Source organism: Periophthalmus magnuspinnatus, chromosome 1 (assembly GCF_009829125.3).
Source record: "Periophthalmus magnuspinnatus isolate fPerMag1 chromosome 1, fPerMag1.2.pri, whole genome shotgun sequence".
In the NCBI taxonomy this organism is placed as follows: domain Eukaryota; kingdom Metazoa; phylum Chordata; class Actinopteri; order Gobiiformes; family Gobiidae; genus Periophthalmus; species Periophthalmus magnuspinnatus.
In genome coordinates, this window is record NC_047126.1 from 21,869,232 (window position 1) to 21,897,160 (window position 27,929).

The 27,929-nt window shown below is 37.2% G+C and overlaps 3 protein-coding genes and 1 pseudogene across 10 annotated transcripts in view; 2 read left to right on the forward strand and 2 right to left on the reverse strand.

Annotated features, from left to right (window-relative positions):
• LOC117369695 (LIM and calponin homology domains-containing protein 1-like) overlaps positions 1 to 3,922 on the forward strand; it is a 31,484-nt gene extending 27,562 nt beyond the window's left edge. For 5 of the 7 annotated variants that reach the window (XM_055223751.1, XM_055223744.1, XM_055223748.1 and 2 more), the window contains 6 exons: positions 73 to 271; positions 801 to 900; positions 987 to 1,058; positions 1,161 to 1,269; positions 1,616 to 1,718; positions 3,015 to 3,915. In XM_055223751.1, coding sequence (XP_055079726.1) covers positions 73 to 271; positions 801 to 900; positions 987 to 1,058; positions 1,161 to 1,269; positions 1,616 to 1,718; positions 3,015 to 3,040 — 609 coding nt within the window. In that variant the 3' untranslated portion in view covers positions 3,041 to 3,915. Of the gene's footprint in view, positions 1 to 72; positions 272 to 800; positions 901 to 986; positions 1,059 to 1,160; positions 1,270 to 1,615; positions 1,719 to 3,014 lie in introns of all 7 variants that reach the window. The other 2 variants (XM_055223739.1, XM_055223749.1) reach the window with 1 other exon arrangement.
• LOC117369703 (heat shock 70 kDa protein 1-like) overlaps positions 1 to 27,929 on the reverse strand; it is an 89,388-nt pseudogene that overhangs the window by 38,995 nt on the left and 22,464 nt on the right.
• Positions 4,977 to 27,929, forward strand: part of tmem192 (transmembrane protein 192) — a 93,982-nt gene continuing 71,029 nt past the window's right edge. The window contains exons 1-6 of one of the 2 annotated variants that reach the window (XM_055223808.1): positions 4,977 to 5,101; positions 5,586 to 5,738; positions 6,863 to 7,124; positions 7,219 to 7,341; positions 13,147 to 13,252; positions 13,918 to 14,078. In XM_055223808.1, the coding sequence (XP_055079783.1) occupies positions 5,072 to 5,101; positions 5,586 to 5,738; positions 6,863 to 7,124; positions 7,219 to 7,341; positions 13,147 to 13,252; positions 13,918 to 14,032 (789 nt within the window). In that variant the 5' untranslated portion in view covers positions 4,977 to 5,071 and the 3' untranslated portion in view covers positions 14,033 to 14,078. Of the gene's footprint in view, positions 5,102 to 5,585; positions 5,739 to 6,862; positions 7,125 to 7,218; positions 7,342 to 13,146; positions 13,253 to 13,917; positions 14,496 to 27,929 lie in introns of those variants that run through there. The other variant, XM_033970688.2, reaches the window with a different exon arrangement.
• Positions 15,502 to 17,322, reverse strand: apela (apelin receptor early endogenous ligand). The gene is made up of 3 exons (XM_055223831.1): positions 17,247 to 17,322; positions 15,960 to 16,049; positions 15,502 to 15,606 (listed from the first exon to the last, which is right to left on the reverse strand). The coding sequence occupies exons 1-2, from the start codon at positions 17,320 to 17,322 to the stop codon at positions 15,961 to 15,963; spliced, it is 165 nt and encodes a 54-aa protein (XP_055079806.1). The 3' UTR covers positions 15,502 to 15,606; position 15,960.

Sequence of the window (27,929 nt, forward strand, 5' to 3'; positions counted from 1 at the left end):
TCAATTCAATCTTAGGGTCTTTTAAAATAATGTATTATAATATGCAACAACTTTGTTTTGTTCCTTTTGCAGGAGAGACGCATTCTAGAGGAAACTGTTGTTCCGCTCAATCCCACAGGCATTCTTAGCCAGCCTCCTACACAGACTAATATAACCTCACCAACTGAAGTAACCAAGGCACCGAGCAGCAATATCCCTCTACAACACAACGGCCATAAGGTCCCATTAGGAAACGAAGGGCAGCATGCTTCTAAACTGCACTTTTTCCAAGGTATGCTGCATTCAACTTATCCTTCAGTTTTATCGTAAGTGTCATTATGATTATTTCTGAATTTGGAGGAACAGTAATTGTAAATATTTATTAAATATATATTTATTTATTAAATATTTATTAAATATATAAATCAGTCAAGTGGCATTTTGTGAAGTTGAAAATGACAGGAAGTAGTGCTAAGTTTGTCCTCTCTGTGACATCAAGATACAAAATTCCATTCAAAATAGAGGGACAACTTTTTTCTACTTTTTTAGATACTTTTTTAGATGTAACAAAATAGATGTGCCATACATTCCTATTTGTCAAATCAATGTTTGTGGAAGTTAGGTGAGCTTTGGTCTTTTTTAAAGTATAGTTTATAGGTAGCTGTCATAGAATTTTCTGTACATATGTCACAACTGCTGCTCATGTCCAACTAGGAAGTAAAATAACAAACTACAAAGATTGTTAGTGAAAACTTAAATTTAATCATGTTATGTGAAAATTAGTCTAACCTGTCTTTAACCAGTGTCATGTGTTTCTATAGACTCCACATGTGAAGTAGAAGCCTCCAGAAAACAGGAGCTACTGAAGACTGAATCTCTTGACCACAGTCCTCAGCCCAAGCAGCCACAGAATGTTAAGAGGTACAGGCGTGTCCTTTTATTACTGTACATTTGTCTTATTCGGCCTTTATTTCCAAACTGCTGATGCGCCCTGATCATATTGACAGGTCTGGATCACATGACACAGCAGTGGGGCGTCAGCAGTCTCATCCATCACCCCATCCCCCATCTCCAAGCAGGTACTCACGCTTATAACTAACAAATGCAGTAGAAGTACAGTACTGTTTTTATATAAAGTATTGCATGAACATTCACTGGGTGTCTGTTTGCTATTTGTTCAGATGTGTGAGTGGGAAAAGACTATGTTCTGGTTGTTCTCAGCCTCTGGGTAAAGGAGCAGCCATGATCATTGATACTCTGGGACTCTTTTTCCATATGCAGTGCTTCAAGGTACACATTATACATGTTTATGCAGTAGACCCATGCAAGAGATTCTTAGGACATGCATACACAAAATTATTATTATTCACTTAAAAGTATGTGAATAAAAACAATGTTAAGAGATATTTATGATTTTGAAGCTATCCGGTTGTCTCCTTATTAACAAGAGCAGTCATTTAATTATGTTTGCCCATTTCTACTATACGTCACTGATCGGATCACAATGGTGTTTCCCCAAGTATTAAAACCACCTACTTCCATTGTCCCAGTAGATTCTGCTTTCTTTTGATTCATGTATTTAGTATTATGTTAGAAATCCTTCAGTTACAATCATTTGTTTACTGTCTGTTTTCAGTGTGGGGTTTGCGATGGGCAGCTTGGAGACGCCACTGCAGGCACTGACGTTAGGATCCGTAATGGACAGCTCAGTTGTCACGAGTGCTACATCGCGTCTCGAGGTGAGAACTTGTTCACACGTCAACAGGTTCATTCTAATGGCAACGTCCATGCTGCTCCATATTTAATTCAACTTCTATTACATATTTTTAATATATCAGTTCAAATGTCAGTTATACCAGAATTATGAAAGTGGCACATGTTTTGCCTTTACCTAAAGGTGGGACAACTAAAAATGTAAACAATTTCCAGCCAGTATCTAAATTACCATGTTTTGCATACATTTTAGAAAAGTTGGTTGTAAATCAAGTTAGAATTTATTTAAATAAATGCTCAATGCTGAAGTCTTATCAAGTGAGTTTCAGAAAAGGGCATAGTGCTGTCACTGCAAACACAAAGGTTTTAAATGACACTTTCACAGCCCTTGATGATAAACATGATTGTGTAGTTCTGTTTATTGATTTAACTAAAGCTTTTGATTCACTGGATCATGGAGTCCTCTTGAAGCGTCTGAAGCAGATTGGATTTGACAATGCTACATGTAATTGTCTCCAAAATTATCTTTCGAACAGAAACCAGACAGCAGTAGCTGATGGGTTTAAATCAAATTTTTAAACTTTAAGCAAAGGAGTGCCCCAAGGCTCAATTTTGGGCCTGGTACTTCTTACTATATTAATCTATTCCATTGGTTACAATTTAAGAGAAAGCCTCATACATTTATATACAGGTGATACTATTTTGTATGCAAGTGCTCCCTCAGTTAATCAGGCAATTTTAAAACTACAGCAAGATTTGAATGAAATCCAAAATTCCATCAAAAACTTAAATTATCAATGAATGGAAATAAAACAAAGTATATGATTTTTTCTTAAAAACGTTAGGGTTAGGGTTGTAGTTTGATGTGTAAGCTATAAATCTTTATACACTTAATGGTACATTGATTGAAAGAGTCACTACCTGTAAATATGCTGAGTTTTGGCTCGACAAAAACTTACCGTATCCTTTAAATAACATGTCTCAGAATGATGTAACAGTTTAAAGTCAAAATTATACATTTATTATAGAAACAAATCTTCTATCCCATTGAATTACAGAAAAGAAACTGTTCAAGCAACCTTTCTCTCTGTACTAGATTATAGAGACATCAGCCTCTACTTTGAAACCTTTAGATACACTCTTTCACTCAACCCTTCGTTTGATAGCAGGTGATGAATTTGAAACTCATCTCTGTAAACTCTGAAAAAATAGGTTGGCCATCGCTATTCATCACTTGCTGCATGCTGAACTCTGATACAAGTGTGTGTGTGTGTGTGTGTGTGTGTAAATGCAAAAATGGTTGACGTTTTTGTTTTGTCTAGGGAGAGGTCAGCCCACAACTTTATGATGATGTCCTGAACATGCCCACCAGCTTTTCAACATGGACAACTTACTGAATTCCTAAAAAATTGGAAATGGAAATTTCTGGAATCTTCTGGAATCACTTGAACTGGTCACTTTCCCCAAACAAATGGCACAATCAGCTTTACTGGAATCTGCAAAAGGACAACACTATTCCAAAATTCCAGCTATTTAAATATTTGTAGCATGGATTTATTTGCTCTATTTAACCCTTTGCACAACTGTAATAATGAAAATAACAAAGTACACGACTGGAGTAGCCTGTCCATTTTAATGCCTTACCCCTTTCATTTTCTGTTTATGGATTTGCATGAAAATTAAACTATCTTTAAGTTATTTTATTCACAGATGGAACATTGAGGATGCTGTATGTTTCTTAACAGAATATCTTTTATCATATTTTCTAATATAAATACACACAATTGTTTTCCCATCTGTATGACACTGGTTCTAGGACATTGCTTTGACTGGAATGCATGTAATTAATAATTTGTGTTTTTAGAGATTTTTCTTCCTTTTTAAGATGTTTTAACCATATTGTGAATTCTCGTTCGAATCAGTGCCTTATGTAAAGAATAGAGGGCTACTCGCACGGACCTCTGGGTCATAGCACATTGTGAGAGACAGAAGTGCATGCGTGTTGGAGTAATGCATGTATAAGTATGTATGCAGTGACTTGAAGCTCCATACCAGCATTTTCCCATTTACTCTCACCTTGTTCATCTCAAGGCTTAAACCAATGACAGTCCCTGCTGCTCTTTTGTCAATGCTCACCATAACTGGACACACAACATCAGATCACGACTGGAAGAGGCGCAGAATTGTCTTTTATAGCAAGTGTATGTTTATCAATAAAATATTTTAAGTGATTTTTGTAGTGAGCATTTAATTTTGCATTTTAATTTTAAGTTGCCTATATAGAGCTATATTGATATAATGTTGATGCTAAATACAGTGGTGGAATGAAGTAAAAATAATAAAGTACTACACTTAAGTATAAATTTAAGGTATTCATACTTCACTTATGTCAATTTTAAAGTGGATACTTTTTACTTTTTCTACATTTAAGAACAGATATCTGTACTTTCTACTCCACTACATTTTTAACTCCACTGAAAAGTAAAAGTAAGACCTGCTGACAAGCCTAAAGGGTTTATTTTTAACACATTTATAGTTTGAGGAAAACAAAAGTATGCAAATACAAAACTGCAATTTAATGGTTTCTGTTGAACAAAATTCAGCACAAATCTTTATCAAAATCAACACATTTGAAGCCTTATAGGACCTCAAAATCTCCCTGAAATACTTTGACTTTTTACTCTTTAAAGTACATTTTTAAAGGGGTACTTTAATACTCTTAAGTAAATTTTTTCATGTGGTACTTTTACTTGAGTATTTTTTTGATCCAGTATCTATACCTTTACTCAAGTACTTCTTCCACCACTGGCTAAATAATATAAACAAAAACTAAATACTCTGTGCTGAACGTTTATGATAACATATTTGCACATTATTAGTATTCTGCTGCACTCTAGTGGTTCTTTTACAAAATTGACTACTTTAGCGGCTCAGTCCAAGATATGCTAAGTACTGTATATCAAAATTATCAGAAGATGAAATAGGCTGGAATCCAGAGTACACACTTCTTCAATATCTTTACGAAAATGTGATATCAGTATGTATAAAATAAACCAAACCAAACAAAAAAAACAACAACAAAAAAACAAAAAAACAGAGCGATCTCATTCTGAATTTGCCATGCAAGAACACAACAGTATGTAGTAGTAGAGAGATAGTTCAATTATCTATATACGGAAAATATGAAGAAAATTTAGCGTTAATTGACCAGACAGGTGGGAACTATTGTTCTAGGAACCAATCTCAACTCGAGAAACTTACGGACGTTACACAAATACCGGAAGTTTGTAGTCACTTGACAGGACATGAAAATGTTTATATTTTTGTAATACAAATGCACCCATTTTTTTTCCTTATGGATTCCTAACATCGAACTGCAATGGACCCACGAGAACCTTCACGACATCTCGTATGTATTTACTTTATTCTGTCTCTCATATTTTCTGTAGCTCAGAAGTTGCTCGAGCTAAGTGGCTCACCAGGTTAGGTCTGCATATTTCACAATACAGAAAACAAATGTGTAAGAAATCTCAAATTTATGGCGCTTTGTCTGAATGGAATGAGTTCCTCTAGATTTTTCACGTTGTCATTGTGGTTTAAAAATTAAAGAAGTAAATCAAAAGTTTCTTTTCACTTTTACTTTCACTTTTCGTACCTCTATTCTCTACAGTGTCTTTTAGATATTCTGGTGTTCGAAGTAGGAAAAGTTGCATTGCCCTAATTACAATCTCATGTTTCACAAATGTGATCATACATATGGACAATGCTGTTACATATATTATCATCCCTCTTCACTTTACTTACCAAAAAAAGACAAGTCATATGTTGGTGTTCTTGTCGCGTTATTAAAATATACTGTGATTTTTTTTATCCAATTTTTTTTTTCCTCTCAGAGTGCTCCTGAACTGGACTTGACTCGGAGCTTGGACGAGGACTCCATGGTGGATGGTCCTCTGATCTCGGCTGATGCCCTGCACTCAGCCATCAGGAGAGAGTTTCAGACACTGCCCACATACTGCCAGGCTCTTCTGCTTTCTGTTCTGCATGTAGGTTACCTTTTATAACATGGGGTTGACTGTATAATATTGATATTGATCTAGATTTTGTTTAAGTTTTTTTTTTATTTCTAAAAACAAAAAAATACATGACTTTCAGTATTGATTCCATGAACATAATAAGAAGCAGTGCCACACCTGTAAATGCACATTTATTTTTATTTTATTCTATGTGTCCTCTGTAAATTATTTAAATTTGCAAGGAGCCATCTGTACATCATGGCAACGGACAACAGATGAAAACTAGCCTCTTGGCTAATTCTGGCATGTTAAACAGCTACTGTTGGTCAACATGCACTGTCCGCTATAAATAAATAAATAAATAAATTTAATGTAACAGTTTGCCCAATTTACTCCCCAAAGACTGAACTCTGCTCCAGTCCACATGCTTTTGTTGACAAAGGGTTTTTAAAGACCATTGCATATCATTGACAATTAAATGTGACTGAATTTCAATCTCAACTAAAATTTGATGGATTTTCCAGCCTGTTAATTGTTTTTGGTCATTATCTATGAGTTTATAGTTATTTTTAAGAACATTTATATATTTCATTCTGTGTCACATGGCGTTTTCTACACATTTTATTTAATTACACACTGACACATGTAGCAGCAGTAGTACTTTTCCTTTTTTTGCTCAGCCTGTTTTTAGGGCACGAGGGTGAAAGTTAGACCACTATAGGAAAACATTAATGATGCAAAAGCCCAGTATTCAGCTGTGGTAGTGCAGTCTCCAACCTTTTTCTCAGGTGAGCTATCTTTACAGAACAAAAATGCCAGAGAGCTACTAATTTTAGCTGTTGCAGGGAATTGAGTATATTTAAGAGCCACAGCAAGCCTTAGATGGGGTACATTTAGATGCTTATAAAAATAAACCATCAAAATGATACATTTACAATGATAATTAATCAAATCTTAGTTATTCAGCACGATATGAATAGTTCAGAAATCACTTGGCGAGCTACTTGAGGTGGACAGCTACTGATATCGCCCGAGCTACAAGTTGAAATACTTGTAAAAACATTCTAAATTCTAAGTCTAGAATGAAGCTACAACAAAACCTCCATAATGTGTTTTTTAAACAAATTTTGTTTTCTGTACTGATATTTTTTCAGGTGGTGTATGTCGTCTTGTCAGTTTTGGTGGCCGTAATGTGCATATTAAAACAAGGTGACGTAGAACAGTGCAACAGCATCTTACAGGCTGTTGGAGGAGACGGTGTTATCGTGTTTGGTAAAGTCTTTTTATGGGGATTTGTTCTGCTATTTACCATCTGCACCAAGTACCACCACCGGCAGGCCAGAAGCAGGGGCTACCTAAAATTCTACAGACACATGCAGGACGTGATCCACCTGCCTCTGGTTTTTCACTCTGGAGGTAATACTGTCTTTTCACCAGAAGGGAGCATCATTTGTAGTACTATAAGACATTTGATTTTATTTATGTGATTTTGTTTGTGTGTTCTTTGTAGGCAATGCTTTGCTGCTGTGGATTCTGGCATCGAAAATACCAAAGGATCTGAGAACTTACCTTGTGCTTGCTGTACTGGCGGTGGAGCTGCTGGTGGCATTACCTTGTTTAATTTATTATACAGGTAAAATACTCTTCACAAACTTGATAGATAAAACCATCCATCAATACATCCTTAAACCCATGAGAACATGTATATGATAGACTTCGTCCACATGACATTATAATATTTAAAACATACCATATTTTCTCTACTAATGGGCAACTCTGAGTTCTACAGGTTCACCTGTCTTGCTGTTAAAATTAAGATGTTTTGACCTGGTTTATTGTAATTACTGGGCCTATGCACATGAAACAAAAACTGTCACAAAGTTCAACAATTAACTAAGGTGAAATGTTCTTCTCATGAGTAAAATGTAGTGACATTATACAAACAAGCATCATTGTAAAACATAAACTGACATTAATGTGTAAGATAATTTATGTCAATTTTGTTTCCAAGAATTCGTAAAGTTATATAGGCTCCTGTCCTCCATTTGAAATTATTATATAGCTTTCTAGAAATCAATTCATTTTTTTTACCTCACACTCAGAATTCAATATGATGTAACAGAATCTGACTGAAATTATTTGTATTAATGTTTATTACTTGACAAATCTTGACTAGTTGTAATCCATTATCCAGTGATTTACAGCACACCCTAAATAGTGAAGTGTTTAATACTCTGCCCCAAAGACAGACACACTAAAGATTTGATTTCCCAAGAGAGAGCTGAAAATCTCCACCCAAAAACTGTAACTGTGACCCCAACTGTAAACAGACAATTATGCCACAAGCTAGTATGTTGCAGCTTGTGATCCAGTGGTAGTTTAAACTTTTCATCTATCTTTCATTCTGTAGCCTATAATGGTTTTATTGTGAATTTTGTGGCGTAGCATCTTTCATCTCTAACCAGATGTGAGATGTCAGCTGTGCTTTATGGCCAGACACACCCCATAGATTACATTATACACACTACCCCCACTCTGTCTATCTGTGTGAGGACATTCGCATCACAATACCTGCCCTGCCCTTTTCAGACCCGACAGCATGACAATCAACCATTCAACCGGGTGCCTCTGCCCCAAACTGCTGATCGCCCTATTCTGTCACACAAACTTTACCGGATAATAACCACTCCTGTATATTCCCTCCATTGTGTGTGGAGCGTGAAACCTAATTGATTAACTTTAGATTGACTGAAAACTCTCCAATGGCACTTCGCAGATAATGTACAAAGTAAGTCCATAAGTCAAAGCACCAAAGATGCAAAGAAGGGAACCCTTCTGTCAGACTGGATTATTCATCATTCAAAACAACTTGCTGCTTAGTAACGCCAGCTTTGACTGCACAGAATGTAAGGTTAAGGCGATTATATTTAAAATGCTTTTTAGGCTATCCTACAGGATTGTCAGATTTTTAGAGAACAATTAGCGACGAAGCCTTTGGAAAAAAAAGCCCCAAACCTCACAAAAATAAGCCCTAAAAAGAAGCAAAAGTTAAACGTGGTGTGTCATGGCTGAACAAGCACACACATTTTTATCACATATTTAACATGTTTTTCAATATTACTGGGTGTATAAGTGTGAAAAGAACTGTAAAATAAGGCTAAACATCACTTCCCCGTGATTGTCAAAAATTGCAAGCGATTTTCCAAAATAAGAAGCCTAAACTTGCTATAAAGTGGTCCTGGCAACTCTATCCTATCTTACAGGCATTGTTGTAGAATTTCTATGAAGGTTGGACTTTAGCCATTGACTACAGTATCAGTGTGTTCGATCTTTTTTGTCTCCAGTTAATTTCTTGCTGAGGTCTTAGATTTAATCTGTTTTAAATACTACATATTAATGCTAATACTACAATACCACACTGATGGAGATCTTGTGCTAGATCCTGGTGGGTGTCGCTCCAGATTTAGTTGTAACTGGAGATTTGTCAATTCTCCTTTAATGTTGTAAATCTATTAATTCCTTACTTGGCCTAAGGGGGCAGTATAATATAATGGGTTTTATTATTTCTGTACAATTCAATGCAGTTCTCAAATGCCTCCATGTAGGTAAAGAGTGCATATTTAGCAGCCAAATGGTATAGGATAAAAGGATATAGTTCTTAAAGAATGTGTGTGGAAAGGAAATCCATATTACATTTGTGTTTGGCAGCTGAGGGGCACAGATTAAGCCTTGGAGATACCAGGGGCCAAACAGTGAAGATAAGAGGCCTTAGCATTAGCTTAGCCAAAGGGGAGCCCCAACCACTCCACCCGGGCACTGGGAGACACACTTGCTCACACACTCACATTGTCCTCGTATTTACAGTGAGGGGGGTTGGCCATTTGAAGGGGAGTCTCTCCTCTCTATACTCGCATTCCTCCCCAGATCAGTGCAGTTGGGTACGGCCAAATCCAGTAACAAACTATTTAAAGCCCAGCGAGTGTGTAAACTGCTGGTCGGGTCAGAATGACGTAAAAGTTTTGTGCTAAAGTGAAAATAGAGCTGCAGCTTGAGGGCAGACGCTGAGGTAAGGGGACAGTGCCTGCAGCTACGGTCCATCCAGGAAGACCTCGTTCAGTGGGCCTTTGAAGTGCGAGTGTGTTTGTGTGTGGGCAAGCTGCGGCCTCGGCTCTATGTTTTCAGCTAGCTAATTTCAACATGAATACCATGCTCTATAGAGTACATTCACTTCAAAGGCCGTGCCCTACTCATCAAAGGGCCAGCTCAGAATACTTATACACTGCAGGGCACTTGCTTGACACTTAGTCTCACGTACAGACACAAGGAAAGTCACCGCATACTTTTACTCAAGCTGTTTACTCAGGAACTTTTGGAAGAACCCTCTAAATGATGAGAATGTTGGGTCATGGTGGCAAGGCAAGGCTAGATGATGGAGATTAGTGGTGGTACTTCAAATGTCAGTAGGCCTGTCATGATAACAAATTTTGATGCACGATATATTGCTACAGAGAGATACCACGATAAATGAACACTGAAACTTCATATATAGTATCATTAAAAGGCATGAGCTGTAGCAAATAAATAGCAGAAATGAAGCTATAATTAGCCATAAATTACTTATTTAACCTTCTACAGCTCAAATCTTATCATATTACAAAAGAAATGACAAAAATCTCTCCATTATTGCAAAGATATATATAAATTCACCTGCTCTGACAATATCAAATAGTAAAGCACTTTGTTGAAGCTTTTTGATTTGATTTCCATGCTGTGTTTTCTCGCCATAGCATAACCCTGACTCCTAACCCTACACTATTGCATGTACCAGAAGCTTTTGCCACCTCCCGTTTTGTTGATAATCACCTGGAAATGTGCACTTGCTGAAGGTGATTGAGGTCTGAGCACTGTCTGTCCAGTGTGGGACCTCTGGGACTGTCCCCATAGCAGAGACGTGTGAAATGTGTCACTTCTTTTATACTCCTCCATCCATCATTCCTTCCATCAATCAAGCCTTCCTGGGATCTTTTTGGCCCTGCTGTTACACAGCTTTAAAGACTTCCTATAGACCAGACTATAGGTCATGTGACACAGCTCATTTTAAAGACACTGCAGCATAGAATGTTTGATATGTATTTTTTAACAGATAAACAAGATGTTTGTGTAATCCCTCAGTCATCCAGGTATGAAGTGATGACAGCTTGGATGAGAAGCAAAATGTCTTCACTCCCGCAGCTTTCTGTCCAGTTGACACATTTTATATTTTTCTTTTACCATTTTTTTAAAAAGTAATCTGTACTTCAATAGGTCTACGTGTGGAACCCTACTATTGTTTTTATTGCACACCAGGTATTGTCTCTTCTGTTATTTACCATGTATTTATCATTCTTCAGTACCCCTTAGAAATATCTATGGTTCAGTGTCCACCTTTAACCTTGAGTGAATTCCATAAATAAAACTACTAACTTATCAAATATTGTAGATGAATAAGCTACAGTGTAAAATTTGAAATATGACTTGAATACCTAAAATGATCGGACTCCAATAACTGAGCAAAAATGCAAACTTTTTAAAAGAAAATACATGCTTCATTGTGAATGTTTGACGTAATATGTAATAATGTAATTATTTATGCTAGATTGTCACAACCAAATTATGTTTAAATATACCACTCTTAGGTCAAATCGTATGTATAAACTATACCTCAACATTATATTAGTTATGTCAAAAGTATTACCCAGCAGACTTGAATCAATAAAACTAATATCAAAACTAGAAGAGGTATCGATACTGTTACAAGCCTTTTCCTTGATATCAAAATGTGGTTTGAAATTTTATTATAACAACACTGCATTATATTGTATTCTAGTTTTGTAGAAATAAATGAATCATTTATTTAAATAAACAAGACAATTTGTACAGCTGTGTCAGCCATATTAGGAGATAAGATAAACGCTGTAAGGGTTCACACCAAACCAGACTCATAATATACGTTTATGCAGATTCCTGGAGCAATCATTAAGCAGTAAAATGATTAACTCTGGTAAATATTTGGCAGCCATCTGTCCCAGTCTTTTCTTCGCTCACAGACTCCCCTGAAACACTGCCGCGTCATCATCTTTTACTGTTTTCCATTCTGCTTTTTAAGCCTTTGCGTTGTTCTTTCTGGAATGCCGTTCTTTCTCTGGCACATACCTGCTTACTATTGGCCTATTTACTCTCACAAACAGGCCCAGATTTAGCCGTGCATTATGCAGGAATGTGCAGAATGTCTTTGGGTTGAGTGCATGCGGGTCTCGTGGATGGTAGTGGGACATATTCTGGGTACGTCTCCTGCGTTTAGACCCAAAACTGATGTTAAGCACAGTCAGATATGGCATTGGTGAAGGCCTGTACTGTTCCACTATTGGAACTGTGCACAAATATTTATTTATTTTATATGAAATTTTTAATCATTCATCAGTTTTCAAAATACTCCTTACTCTTAAGTGTGCCAAAAATAAATAGATACCCTAATACTAACTGATAATAAACTAACATCAAACTAGATAGTCATTTGAACAGGTATTGAGCCTGAAAAAAATCTATATAATTATAATATAAAAATCTGAATCAAGTATCAGCCATTTTCCTCTATATCAAAAAGTCTTTAGTTACTTCCAGAGAGACCAGATTTTCACTAGTAAAAAAAATACTGAATACAAAATTTGTTGGATTAACTGCTATTTTAGACTTAACTGTATATTACCTATTACTAGCTCGCAATTAAGTCACTAATATGAACTCAAAGTCTCAATATATTCACCTTTGTACTATATTTTAATAAAAATCTGACTTAAAATGTTGTATTATTTTGCTCTTGGACCTGCAAATTCCAACAAAATTTGCTTGATTTTATACCCCTTCGATAATTTGAGGCAATTTGATAATTTGAGGCATAATCCTCTTTAGAAACATCTCTGACAATTTCCTCTGGCTAATAACACTCGAGGCACCCCACCCTTTGCCCCTTCCAAATGTGAACCCACCACCAACAAGCCACACACAAACACATGTGGCCTTATCTTGATTCAGCTCACATCTGCAGTGTACTAGCCCTGAGCTGACTACTACTTCAATGACCCCTACCCATCCCAACCCGCACCTTTCTACCAGCCCCACCCCCTCACAAAGGTGTATGTTTAGAGTGGCTGAATTAGAGGTTAGCACGCAGGATATGACGGCCCGTAACTGCTGCAAGCCTTAAGTGCGGGATGTGACGGCCGCTGTGTGTTTTAGGAAAGGGAGAGCAATGAGGGGCCTGTAATAAACCGTGCCTTTTCTCACCTGAGTGCTTAGCCTAGCGGCGTGATGAAGCTGCCTACCCGCCACTCACATTACGTGCAAAAACTTTAGTATTTTCATTTGCACTGAAAAGTACCATCTGTTTGTCTTTTTGCAGTTAAAGTGGTGCAGTATAACACAGAGAGAGCGGCACCTGACGTGAGCCAAGAGGAGCACTCACACAACTTCAGCGTGACTAGTGTGCCAATAGAGACTGGATTCAGGTACAAGTTTTGACCCAATGTATTCATGATATTTGACCATTTGTGTTTTTATGGTCCCAGTGTGGTGTGCCTGACAAAATGTCTCTCAGGGCAGTGAAGGTTGTAGTCATTCATTCATACATTATTTTTAGGTTACAGGGTCGAAGTGCAAGGGTAGTACTGAATTGCTGAATAGGCAGTAATAAATTTTAGCAATTGCTCAACTCACAATATATGCATATTAAACACAAATAAATCATTTTAGGGCATAACTACATAATTGAATCTTAATTAATAATAATTAATATAACAATTCATTTTAAATTACTTTGAAATTTTTAAATTCAGTTCTTTATTACCTTATTCGATTAGGATGACCAGAATAATATTGCTTAAGGGCGAGTTTGCCCCACAGTAGATCATAATGAATCTTTGTTAATATTGTAGTCATTAATGAGACTTGATAATATAAAAGTGGATATTATAACTGAGTAACATTTCTGAATGTAAATGGAGATGTTACCAGTGCAATAGGTTCTATACCTTTGTGGATGTTGGAGATTACTTCTGACACAGTAGATTTTTGCTGATTATTTAATAGTTTCTTTGAAGATGACATAAATTGTTGCAAAGGTTATAAACTTCTCATATACTTGTAACACATGCATGTTTCCTTTGTCTTTCAGGGAGGGCTCCAGCCTGGCAGAGGTGGTGGATAAGCAGGCCGACCTGATTGAGTATCTGAAACAACACAACACTCTGCTGAGCAGGAGGCTGCTCAATCTCACTGCGCAGCACTAGTCAGCACTGGCGTTCTGTTTGTCATTTTACTTACTGAAAAAAAAGGCTATTGTGCAGGTATTATAAGAAAGACTGTGGAGGAAAAGCACTGCTAAAGACTTGCACCTGTACTCACTGTCTTGTTGGAGCCTCCTCACCTGTGCTGCTCAGATAACACAGAAGGTGGAGAGCTGTTAAGGAGGTTAAGTGGGAGGAGGACCAGAGGAGTCAGGGGTCACAGATCAGAGCCCGGGGCTTTTATCACTGTTCTACGACCCTCAGTGACCCCCACACACTACTGCTGCTCGGACTGTGGGAAATGCACTGTTTTAGACATGATCTGCACTATACTGTCTCCCAGGAGAGTTGTATGTATGTTGTATTGTATGTTTATTATTGTGATTATTCTTTGTGATTATTATTTTCTAAATTGGCAAAGTTCTGTGTTGTGGTTGTAATAAAATAATTTCTTATTTTCATTTTAGCAACTTTCAGTGTAGCATCATTGAACAGGAACAATACTGGGGGAAAGTGACCTCACTCTAGTGTGTTTTAGAAACTGTTTGCTCAGTGTAATTTAGTTTAGGTGCTGCAGAAGTGGTCAAACACACACTGGAATGTCAACATCATCTGGTGTGATACCCTTCCCTCCTTGGCCTGTCTGCTACATTTCTTTATTTGACTCTTTAGTTTGTTTCCTATTGTAGTTCTTTTATGCTCTGATGTTTGCGACTCCACAGGGTTCTCAGGATATACAACTCCTGTGTGGCAACTCCAGGCAGTAATTTTGTTTGATTTTGTAAAAATGAAAATTGTGATTTTTGTATTGCAATTGCAATTAGATACTTAAAGTTTTAAAATCAGTGATACCCGAGAAAGACTGAAAAATGCAAACTGCTAAAGTAATACTAGTGTATGTGTTTTGTAGGGGTTTGTAAAGATTTGAATTTAGGGGTAATCCATTTTCCCTCTAAATAGACAGGATATTTTTTTGCTTGTAGTGGACATTTTATTGACCATAAATTGCAAAAATATGGTAATTGTGTCAGTTCAAATTGCGATTTGGTTGCAATATATTGTACAACTATACAGTAATAATTGATACGACCAATAACTAAAACTTTGAAAAAGTACTAGTAAAGAAGAGGACCAAGTGGATTCCACTATATAAACATTTATTAAAAAGACTAAATGCAATACAATAAACATCTGAAGTGCATACACGCAAAATAAACACTATAGGAATATAAGACTGGCGCTGTAGTACAACGCAGCTCTTTGGTCCAGCTGAGAGTCCCAATATCTCCCTTTTGTTTAATCACGGTCACATAGGCTGCAGATGCAAGTGACAGGAGTCCTTTCAGGTATATGGCCAACGGGCTTCCAGTATTCAGTTCTCTTGCATTCTGGATCATAGAAATGATGGTTTCATTTTGCTCATGGCTTTTCTGCAGAATGCCACCTGAGGCCCATAAATGCCTTTTCTCCTCTTCACAACTGGTGTCTTGTGGTGCAGCCCTGATGTAGGAGTCTCCCACTGTAGTTGCATCCTATAGCCTCTTGTGGTGCTGTTTCTTCTCATTTTCTTTTCAAATCTGTGAATAATTAAAACAATGATTAATGGTCTTGTTGAAGACTTAAATCAGTTCAGGCAACAGAAACGGGTCAATATTTTAGAGTAAGTGTGCCCCAGCCATTCCCCAAAGCTGCCCTAAGGCCCGTGCCTCCTTGTTAGTGAGATTTATGTCTGACAAGTTTCCTATGAACTCTGTTTTGAGTGAGCGTGCTCCTCTGCTACTAATCACACACACCTTTTTAAGTGCCACCTGCTGGCTCAATCCCAGTAATGTTCCTGTATCACACTGCTCTGCTCATATCCTTTCTTCACCCAAAACATCTGCGCCACATAAAAGCACACGCACTCTGTTGGTTTTTGGCTCTGTCTTACCTCAAGGAAAGGGTACTCTGGAGTGCAGAGGCAGGCAGCGTCTGTGTGGGCAGTGGTGTCTGTGGTACCTTCTTCTGAGGTTTAGAAAATCTGAAAAAAAAGAAAACAATAAGGGATTATGGCACTTGAACACAGCACATGCACACTCCACTACTCAACTGGGACCCAAGGACCTAACACATGATTATTTTTTTAAGTCCCTAATAAATCCACTTTGACTCCCGCAGTTCACGAGCAGTGAGCCAAACCCAGGAAGAGATAAACGGGCAGATGACTTTATGGCTCTTCCTCCCCCCGCTCCTGGCGAGATCCCCCTGAAAGAATCCCTCGCCTCAAGGTAGGCTCTTTTTACACTTGGCACCGCAGCTCCATGTCATGTTAATAGAGCCCGGGTATTTGCATGGCATTTTACACCACCGTTAACAAAAGCGCACTGGAGTGCCTTCCAGCCCGGGACAATGGCCCTCTCTGGTGAAGAGCACCCCGGCGGCGCGTAGCCCTCCTCACCTTTGCCCTGCGCTCCTCATCCTCTCCTCGCCCTCACGTGAGCTCTGTCACGCGCGGTCCCTGTTCAGCGGCCCTGGCGCGCGCGTGCACCTGCAGCAGCGTCACGCAGCACGAGGACAACTTTAAATTAACCGAAATATTTTTTTTTTAAAGTTTTGGCAACCATTATGTTTAGACTGACAAGATAATAGCAGCAAAAAGTCAGTGTTGAAAGAGCGGCCAGGATAAGTGGGTTAGTGACAGACTATGATTAGTTATTATCATGGAGGATTTAGCGCTTTTAGCAAATAATTCCATCGCTAGCTGTCTGTTAAACCATATATCCTTAATATTACTATATAAAAGGAATTAAAGGACAATTGAAAAAACATTTTACCTCTTTATAGGTATTAAAATAAAGAGGTTATCTTTTAAGCTGCTTTTCTAGCCGTCGTTTAATTAGCAGGACTCATATTTCAAATGTTCAATTTCACGGAGCTAAAGTTACCGAAAAAGTCAAAGGCCTATAATGTCTGGATTTGCCTCTGCTACGTATTAGAAATGTGTTTCGATAAAAGAGAATTTACAATTGAGTAATAATTATTGTGAAGAACTTTTGTTAACTTTACACTGTTCTCTCCAGCACGGGGCTAAAAGGAGACGCGTGGGGACTGTTTTTGTAGGAATAGTTCAACAGACACAGGTTATATTGTGCAGATTATTTGTCCGTCTTATTGTAGTAGTAGTAGTTGTTGTATTAACATTAGCACTAGTTACAGTAGTAGTAGTTTTGATGCTTACCTGGCCTGGCCGCAGACGCAGACACGAGCAGAGCCACCAGCAGGAGCAGCAGATAAAGCAGGTTGAACATCTTCATGGTTGCTCTTTTAGCTTCTCAGAGCTGGATGCTTTGGTTCTTTTCCACAGAATGAGAAGTCCTCCAATGTCCTCAGATTTGGATGGATGCTGACAATTGGCCCGTTGTCCTTTTCCCTTTGTCTGTTCCAGTTGAATAATCCGGCAATCTGCACCTCTTTTTCTCTTTAGGATAACCAGAATGTCCCCCAAAGGAATGTGTTTGTCCAATGTGTTTGTGCCCAATGATTGTCTCTGTGACTGAGAGCAAAGTGACAAAGGTGGCTCTCCCCCTCGTCTTTATACTGCCCTTTGGTGGGAGGGAGGGAGGGAGGGAGGGTGGGATGGGAGTAGTTTAGGGGGGTACTACTGCCACCACCACAGCCCCCACCTTTCCACTGACCAACACACACTCTCTTTAGCATTGCACATATTGACCCCACATGTAGAGGGTAATTCAAATGACAGGAAGCCCCCCTCCTTACCCTCCATGTGCCATGTGCCTGCACCTTCTCACATGTATTTTTAATCAATGCAATGTTTAACACAATGACAACAACTCAACTACTCATTTCTGATTTATCTTTTATAACAGGAGCGATCCAAGAGGCTACAGGTCTAGGAGCAGACCACTACCCCAGTCTGTCTCCTGTCCCCTGTCCCCTGCCCCCGCACCCAAAGGACACATCTGTGACTGTGTTGGGGAGGGGGGTGTGTGTTTGCACCCAGCACTCTGAGGTCAGGCATCCCGGTCAAATGAAATGTGCCACCGCTCACGGGTTGTTGTCTACTGTCTCCTCTCTGTCTGCATCTGTCTCTGAGCTCCTGATGGCAGCTGACGTAGAATGGAGAATCCCTTTGAGTTTAAGTTAGTTAAGATATTACATGGAGTTATAGTTAGTAACACCTTTATTTGTTAGTTGCACTTATGTATGTTTAGAAATCAAGTCAAGTTTGATTTTGATATCACATTTACTTAAACAAAATAGTCCATAATGAATGGGTGGGATGAAACTATGATACACAGTAAAACTTTTAGTTCATAACATTATTTTATATCTATCCTTCAATACAGCAGTGCCAACAGGTATTCAGATGAGGGCTATCAAAATCACACTTGTTTTGAACGTTAACTATTTATGGAGAACATTCTAGCTTTCTTTAGTAGTTAAGAATGACTGGGGGCAGCTTCAGTCCTAGTGTTTGTGATGCGATGGTAGATTTTCTTGCAGCAGGTAGCCGTGGTTTACATGGCAGGTAGCTTTGGAAGTTGCTCGCTGTGCTAAAGTGTGAGGAGGAGTCATTAGCTTGTCTGCTCACAGCCGTCTCTGTGGACTGAGCCTCCTCCATTGAGCTTGCCGCTAATGAATTAACACATTAAGATGAAATGTCAGCCATTACATGTGAATGAGGATTAGAAAAGCAGCAGGATACTAATGGACCGCTAGGCTCCAAATAGTAAGGAGACTTTGAACAAGCAACAGGACCGTCAGTCCCTTTAGCTCAGAAGTGCAGACAAAAGAAGACCTTACATTTGTTCTTCTTCCCGGTATGTGCGTTAGCGGAAGTGCACCTTCGAAAAAATGTCACTTTTATGGTTTTACTGTGTTTACAAAAATGTTCTAGTGATACCACACATTGCAAAAAACCTTGTCTTTGTTAGAAAAATACCCCAAGAATTAATAGTTTTGACAAGGTTAGAGTTTGTTTCTCTTTGACGTAGAATTGTTTCATGATTTATTCATCTGGTTCCAACATCATTTTGTTAGTTTAGTAAGCAGAAGCTGATTGCCAAATAGGGTTGTTAAAAGTATCAAAAATTACTTACTAAAATTAGTATCAAAACTAGTTACTCATTTGAGCCAGTATCAATACTGAAAAAGGACAGAAATTAACCTTTTGAATTATCTTGAGCTGTATCAAAACAACTATAAGACCACATAGACTAGTATACACGCATGGACCACTATGGAATTTACCTGGACGACTGAGGGATTACAGACAAGGCTGCATGGTAATATAAAAGAAAGCACTATGATTTAATGTAAATAAAGAGTGTATTATTATTTATTATCATTGTGGTAGCGAAATCGGTATTAAGTATTGAGTCTATTATTTACAAAATTTTAGTATCGGGACAACTTTATTTCTCAGTGGAGTAAGTGCATTTTTCTATTTTAAATAATTTAGTTTTGCATAGAAATAAGTTAGAAAAAACTTGAATTCTGGATTTATCAAGTACATTTTAATCTTGTCAAAAGTACTCAAATTTGTATTCAAAGGTCAAGTAAATTAAAATAATCTACAATTTTGAGTATTTTTCCCCTACATATTTCCCCACCAAGACGCCCAAGCACACACTACGCAGCAAACACTCTGTAGCACTATATAGTTTGTTTCGGTGGCTAGCAGCATTTAGCATATGAGGTGCCATTGTCTTTTTAAAAACTTTTATTTTGCCTATTTGAATATGCTAATGGGAGTGTGATTGTTATTCAGAGCCACCTGGTATCTGCTCAGCACCACTGCAGCCCGGCTTGTGTGTTCCGTCTCGGTCTCTTCCCGTGGCCTTTCTTTCTCCAAACAAGTGTCTCATGGCCAAATCTCAGCAGCAGCAGGTTTTCACTGGAGCGGAGCGTGTTGTAATATTTGCTCTTCCTTGGGGATTATACGTATTTACAGGGATTACCCGGCTTGGTCAAACAGACGAGAGAGAGAGAGGAGAGAGGGGAGAGAAGACATGGTGACCTCCAATTAAAGTTCCTCACAGTGCCAGAGTTGGGACACGTCACGCTCCACTTATCTGAGGTGAAATTAATTTCTTATGATTAGTATTATGCTACTAGAATGCACTTATAATGAGGTGAAATTCACTTGGCTAGTAATAAGTTTGAATAAAGTTTTGTTTTTTCCATGGAGTTGTATAATATTTCAGAACGTTACATTACCACTTTTTTCCTTAAATGTTCCCCCTTATTTTAAACTGATGTTATGTTGTGGTTTATTGATTTTTTTTTAAGAACCATGCATCATTGGGAGCAAACTATTAAATACTTTTAAAATCACATCAAATTACCACTGCCTGATTTTATAATAATAAAAAGTGAAAATATTTCTACTTATAATCACCAAAAGTCTTTACAGGTAATGTGTTTTTTGTGCTGGTTTCTGCCTTGTGTAGTTCTTGGTTCAGTCTTGCTATAATGCAAGATTATCCTATAAAAATAAGCCTGAATCTAAGGTATGCCACACTAATTGGTATGTCACGGTTGCTATCATCTTTACGACTACAGAGGAAGCGCAGACCTCTCCTCCCTTTCTGATTTTTCGCTTTCTTTTTCTTCTTCCTCTCTGGTCATCTCCTGAGCAGCCTCCAGATAAAGAACTTCCTCTGATAAAACCCAAGGAGAACAGTGCACCATTAATTACCCTGTTTCTTCTCACCAACACTCAGGGTAATTGGATGGTAAGTACATGCCAAATCTCTGCTATATCCATTAGTTGATTTTGTTGTATATTGGATCATGGGTGAGTTTGATCATTAAGACGTTTTTGAAAGATAGGACAGGAATTTTCCATTTAGGATAACACAAGAGGAGAGGAATGTTTGATCTAAGTGTTCTTAATGTTTTTAATAGCCTTGCTGCCAAGTCCCATTAAAAGCCATGTGCTACTGAAGAAAGAAAGATTTTTTTTATTCAGTTGCCATGGTGACAACTACATACTGGGTCCACCTAGGTGTTGTGTGGATTACAACTGGGTTATTGCAAATAGCTGATCATTGTTGTAAAGTATTGTTAATATGTCTATCTATGTTCATAATTTGGACATTTGATGCAGATTTGTGTGAATTCACAAGTGTGAATAGGCTGATTTATGCCAATGAAGTTAGCAATTTTCATTATAAATGATTTTGCCAATACACATAAGTAACATAAGAATTTAGCAATTATAAATGTTTATTTTCCCAGTGATTGTTTTGTTGTAAACAATAACTTTATTTTACATTATTACATTTTTTAAGTTAGGCTCATTGTCTTGTATACAATTAAATTGTATACAAAGACACATGTATTAATAGACAAATGTCACAAATTACATTACACGATATTCAACTATTGCTCAGTAAGTGATAATGGAACAACATTTATCATGTATGGATTGTTTTTTTGTTTTTTTTGTTGTACCACAAGATTTGAGCTGCAAAGTGTTTAAAAAACTTATATGACAACTTAAGTGTTTAATTCTGGTATTTATTCATTGCAGCTGATATTTTTTATCAATATTATACAGAGAAATATGCACAAAATTTGTTGTTGTAACAGGCGTAGTAGAAAATGCAGTTAAATGATTAGCAAAAGCATATACAGTTCTGGCAGAGGTAAGTTGATCAGATCATATTTTAAGTTATCACCAAACATACACCATAACCCCTTCCCACACTGTATATGTTCACTCCTCCTCTGTTTCTTCCCCTGGTCCCCTACTGTCAGATGCCGTGCTGTCTGATTTTTTTCCAGGGGTGTAGTCCAGTGTTGGAGTGAGTATTGTAACTTAATGGGTCAGTTTGTTGTCCATCGTTTAGAGTGATAGCTGCTCTGTTGTCATGCCGTAAGGTCATCAGTGCTAATGAAGCCCGCAGTCAGCCTAGAGCTTAATGACTCTCCAGACCCTTTATCTGTGATTGCCCAACACAGATCTGAATGGACACACATATACACATGAACAGTAGTGCACACACCCGTAATATACATCCAGCTGGAGTCTCGAAGTCATTAAGAACATTTACATCATTGATTTTAATGACTTCTCTTGCATACTAATGTGTAATTTTAACACAAGAATAACATTGCTCCAAATTTGTACACATCTTGGATTTTGGACCCTCCCTTCCTTATGTCCATGTCGCTAACTAGATGGCTGACTGGGGTGGAGTGACGGAGGGCTTAGGGGTCAAGGAGCACGCTCAACAGGGAGTTGTTCTGACCCTGGGATGTGGCCCTGAAAAGACTCCAGGGGCCAAAAGTCACAGAGGTTTGGTAAATCCCAAACCAGACAGGCTGGCTTCACTGGGCATATTAAGTACTGAAGTACTGGAAAATGAGGGAATAATGTCTTAGATAAACTGACATTTGCCACACAAAATATGTTCATTGAGCAGTAAAAACATATGTACATTCTTTTACTGATGTTGTAGTGGAAAAATTACCAGTGTATGTTTAACCAAATTTGAACTAGAAGCCTGTCTCCTTTAATATTTCGTAGCCAATTTGATAATTCTAGCTACTGGCACAAAATTGGTGAAAATGGTAAGGCAAGGCAAATGTATTTGTATTACACAATTCGTACACAAAATTAATAATAATAGTAATTAAAAGTGCTTTACAGATTAAGAAAGACATTAAAATCATAATACAAACAAATCAAAGTAGATAAAATCATCATAAAATGAACACAGAGTCATATGCACAGCTAAACAAAACCGTTTTGAGCCTGGATTTAAACATTGTCAAAGTAGAGACCTGTCTCACATTTTCAGGAAGATTGTTACAGGTTTTATAAAACTGAAATGCTGATTCCCCATTTTTAGTCCTGACTCTGGGACCAGCAGGAGGCCGGTCCCTGAAGTCCTCAGAGGGTGAGATGGTTCATACGGCACTAACATGTCAGAAGAAATTGACCAATTTCTACCCACCACAATGAAATGCACTACAAAGCTACAGGTTTTTTTTACACATTTTTTTCTTTTACATGAATTACATGTTGAAAAACAAGACTGATAAAATTCTGGATTATTAATTTTTCTTTATTTTTTTGTTCAGTAATAGCCTGTAACAAATAGTCTTGTTAATGTAGAATAAGCCTAATGGTGTTAACATCATTGTGATTCTTTTTACACTGTCACCAGATCTATCAAAAACATGAATTTTAAACTAAACCATCAAACACAACATTATGAAACACTGAATCATTTAATTACAGAAATGTTCACATTAGTTAATAAGTACCGGTATACAAAAATAAATACATTGTCAGTCAGATAGCGTTGATCTAACCCTGTGGCATGTGCCCATACAACTGTGGGTGGGCCGATACTTGACACACACAAACAGGGCTCAGCTGTCTAGAAGCTTCTGTGACATTTATATTATTCAGCTGTATAAATGAGGTGTGTGCTGTTTAAGTAATATTTTAGCAGCTATTAAATATTATTCAGACACTTGTAAACTGCACATACGTATCTTTTGTGAAATAATACTGTTATTGGTATTTATATAGCAAACATTATATTACAAAGGACTTCTATGGTCTTCTGATGGGTAATTTTATGATCACCCTTTTCTTTGACCGTTTCTTTGACACAACTTTCCTCTGTGGTACTTCACATACCACGCTATCTGAAATAGAAAAGTACTTTAATGTAATATCTCCATTTATTTTGTGTATTTTCTTCATATAGGCTAGTGTATTTGTTTCTACCTGGGGAGGGTGTGTCCGGCTGGAAGCAGACTGAAATCAAACTGAAGAGGGAGAAGATGAAAAAGGCGAGGATGATGAAGGTGAGCTCGAAGCCAGAGAAGGGCAGTTCCATGTATACATCTTCACAAAACATAAAACATGTGTACTTTGTATTAATACTTCGCATATAACTGTTTTTTAAAGAGAGGTTATTGGGTTGTCTGGGCATAGTAGGGCATTACATTTCTCAACCTCCATGGAGACAAGCAAAGTTACAGGTCAGATCTGTGAAGAGGGGACCCCATTCACACTAAGATTTCATGTTTTTCATGGGATATAAATATACCTGTAAAAAATAAACAGAAGACAGATAGATTTAAAGAAGTTGTGTGCTGTTTATATTTTTGAAAAGAGGCTATGTGACTTTTTTGAACCCTACATGTATGACCCGAAGTTTGAATATTTTGAATAATCACAAGTAATTACAGAGAAATGGGATACGGGGTAGGTGAAAACAGACATTTTCTGAGCACTTGAATGCAGAACAATACAGGATTACTGAAACATGCAGGAATCAATAAAAATAAAACTTTGAATACGCTTATGAGGGAACACCACCATAACATGGTTAAAACCTAGGTCATAAATGCATTTGTTTACATAATATGTCCCCTTCAATGCTATACTGTGGAGCATTTCAGGCAAAACAATAACATCTTCATGGTGACAGATAGCGGACCGTTTACCAGAAATGTTACATAGTTCACCTTTAAAAATACATTGTACATTGAATTACTTTTACATAGATTAGAATGTTTAATTAAAATAGCTATATTGGCTTACAGGTCTTTTCAAATTACAAAATGCTATCAAAGACATACAACCTCAGCATGTTCTATTATATGTTGATTTGTGCCATTTTTATGCAGTGCCCTGCTGTGGCCTTAAGAGTCCACTAGATGGTGGTGTGCCCATTATGTGAAGTTAAAGTATGGCATGTATTGTGGCATGGTAATTCCTGGTATTTAGCCATTTTTTTATGGTGCACTGTGTAACTGATACAGTACTTGATGTTATTGCTTTGCCCGGAATGTTTCACAGTATCGAATTAAACACATTTTCCTTGTATTTATTCAATTGCATATATTAATTGCTTATGGAAAATGGAAAACCATGCGTTGCAAAAGCAAAATAAAATCTGTCAATTGGACAAAACGTTACGGAAGTGAAGACGTTTTGCTGCTCATCTAAGCCGCTTCTTCAGTTCAACCATGCATTATTACTATGAGCAGGCCCGCTCTGCACAGATATGATCTGTAACTTGGCCTGGTGGTATCACCTAATTGTCTCGATGTAGATAAGTACAACCCATTGAGTAGATCATGCCAGGCAATAACATATCCATTCAGACGAGACTCTTTACCAGAAAAGTTCCATAGTGAACTTTTAAGTCTGATTAAACTGAAAACATTGACTTTCATTTTTCCAGGAATAATCCCCCATTTTAAAATCTGCTAAACCTGAGATACATTAAGAAACACTTCAGGACTTACCTGGTACAGTTCATATCACAACGATAGTGTCCTGGGTTTGGTGCCAGTTTTTCCTCTCTTTCATTCCTTACTAGACCTCTATCCAAAAAAAGTGAATAAACAAATGAACAAATGAATATTAATGCAACAATTTGTAGTAGAGGTTATGCACTGACGTCATGTAATTAAAAAAATGCCCTTCAACGGAATGTTGCTCAGTCGGATTGACTGAGTGGCACTGAGGCAGAACTATGGCCAGCTTAACTAACAAAATGTGTTTCTTTGCCCTTTATTGCCTAATTTTTGTCCATGCAGTTGTTGTTTTTGCCCACAATAATTATTTCTGCCACACAAAGACTAAGAAACGTTATTTAAGAAGAGAAAGATTCAGTTTAACCGTGTCAGATCCCAAAGTCTGTATCAGTGATAAGTCTGCAGTGTCCTGTTGTTTAGGTTTTCTACAACTGTTTTCTCGATTTTCTTGTTACAAACCAAATACTAAGCAGAGTTGTAGACATTTGTATTTTATTAAACTGTAGCAGCTTTTTTACATTTTAGATGTTACAAATAAAAATGGCATTACCCACCATTGTCTGTGTAATCCCTCAGTTGTCCAGGTATGATCCATAGCAAAAGAAAAATTCATTTGAATTTTTGTTTTTTCTTTTTTCCATTGACGCTATACCTTTGCCAGTCACTATTAAAGTTCCAGTGGTTGTGTCATCTGCATAACCTCTGTTTCTATGTTATGGTAGCAGGTGGCTTGTTCACATAACTAATAATCTGCTCTGACCCTTGGCTACTGACACATTTACCGTAAATATTTCCCAAGCCAGTTTAACTGCTTCACATTTAGCTTCAGACCTATGTCAACAATTGGGAAACAAACTTAGAATGAACTCACCAGTGGATAACAAAAGTTTTCAGTTGCTTGTAAAAATTGCAACAGGTATCCTTAGCTAACGACATTCACAAAACAAGTGGAGAGAAAGCGCCTTGACAGAATGGGTGGAAGGATAAACAGGTTTTATTGAGCATTTAAAGAGGCCACTGCTGAGCCTCATCCTGGAATCAAATACAACAGGATCCTATGACAAAGTACACTTGTCCACACATGCGCATTTCAGCACACACACTCAGACTTTGCTCCGGTAACTGATAACACCTCAGTCACCTACAGTGTCTTTGGGCCTGTGTCTATATTAGCACACTAACTGAAATAAATATCAGCACCCATTGTCCAGGCAACTCCCATGTATTTGGTGCGAATTATTTGCTCAGACGATTTGTTGCTCCTGTCGATCAGTTGGTGGTGCTTTAAAAGAGGAATGAATAAAAAGTTAAAAATGAGCACTGACTACAATTTGTAGACATAAGAGGAAGAAAAACTAGTAAGGTCACTTATGGCTAATGAAATATTTAAAAAGTCTGCACATACTATCTCACATTATGTAAAAATTATATAATTTGTAAAAAAAAAAAAAAAAAAAAAAAAGACATTTCACGAGATCACACAGTGTCAAATATTTATATTTTTGGTAATTGCAATGATTTACATTATTATTTTAAACTTTGTATTCAAGTTTTTATACTCAGATTTGAATATAAAATGAATTTTAGTTGGACTAGAACTTTTTTGTTTTGCAGGGGATTTTATATTTCTGTATTGATTTTGTATGTGAGTGAATTCTGATTTTTTTTTTTTGAATAGTTCTGACCAGCGCTAATATTAATGTTGTTTTGAAGATAAGCTAAATTTGAATATTGAGTATATCATTTATATTTAAAAAAAAGAACTGATTAAATATGAACTGTACATGATTTAATAAGTTTTCTACTTCCTACTGCTTTTTGAGCTTAAATAAGAAAAAATACGTGAAATGTGCATTAAATGTACTGGATACATGCGTTCTTTAACCTGTTCAAAATAAAACATTTAAAAAAAAATTTATTTTCCAAGTGATATTACTGTACTTTTGTGGGTAATTTTACATTAATTTTTGTTACTTAGCCTTCAAAAAATATGTTTAGCACATTTCTGATGAATTGACATAATGTTGTTAATGGGATACTCCAGAAAATATATAGATTTTTTTCAATAATTGTATTTGCTTAGTTTTGATTAGATTAGATTTATTAAGTTAATATGTATTTTAGTATGGAGCCTTGGATTTATTTCAAGGCATTTTTGGCTGGTTTCAATATATGTTTTCTTCTTTCAAACAAAGTTAACTGTCCATGAAGTCCATTGCCTTGTATACTACTGACTTTGTTTCTTTATATCAGATTTTTTTTTTTTTTTTTAATTAAACCAGTCTATAACCATTTAAACATGAAAAATCAATAAATAAAGGTAGACTACTACTTAAAACAAGGTTGATAATTTGATAATGTGTAATGTATATTGTATGCAGTCGTACCCTGGTCCCGCGCCCACTCCTCCCTCAGCATCCCGCTCAGAGTGATGAGGCCGAACACCAGCAGAGAGAACAGGACAGCACAGACCTCCAGCTCCATGAAGGAGGGTGCCATGTGCTACTATGCCCAGTCAGGTGACACCAAATGTCCATACAACTCAGTGTGAAAGCTCTGCAAATACCATGTCCTATGTGACCTGTGGCTTTGTGTACCACAACAC

Coding starts and splice junctions, on each gene's coding strand:
- apela (XM_055223831.1), bottom strand. CDS start 17,322: ATGAAGATGTTCAACCTGCTTTATCTGCTGCTCCTGCTGGTGGCTCTG. Junction 16,050..17,246: donor TGCGTCTGCGGCCAGGCCAG/GTAAGCATCAAA, acceptor CTTTTTTTTCAG/ATTTTCTAAACCTCAGAAGA.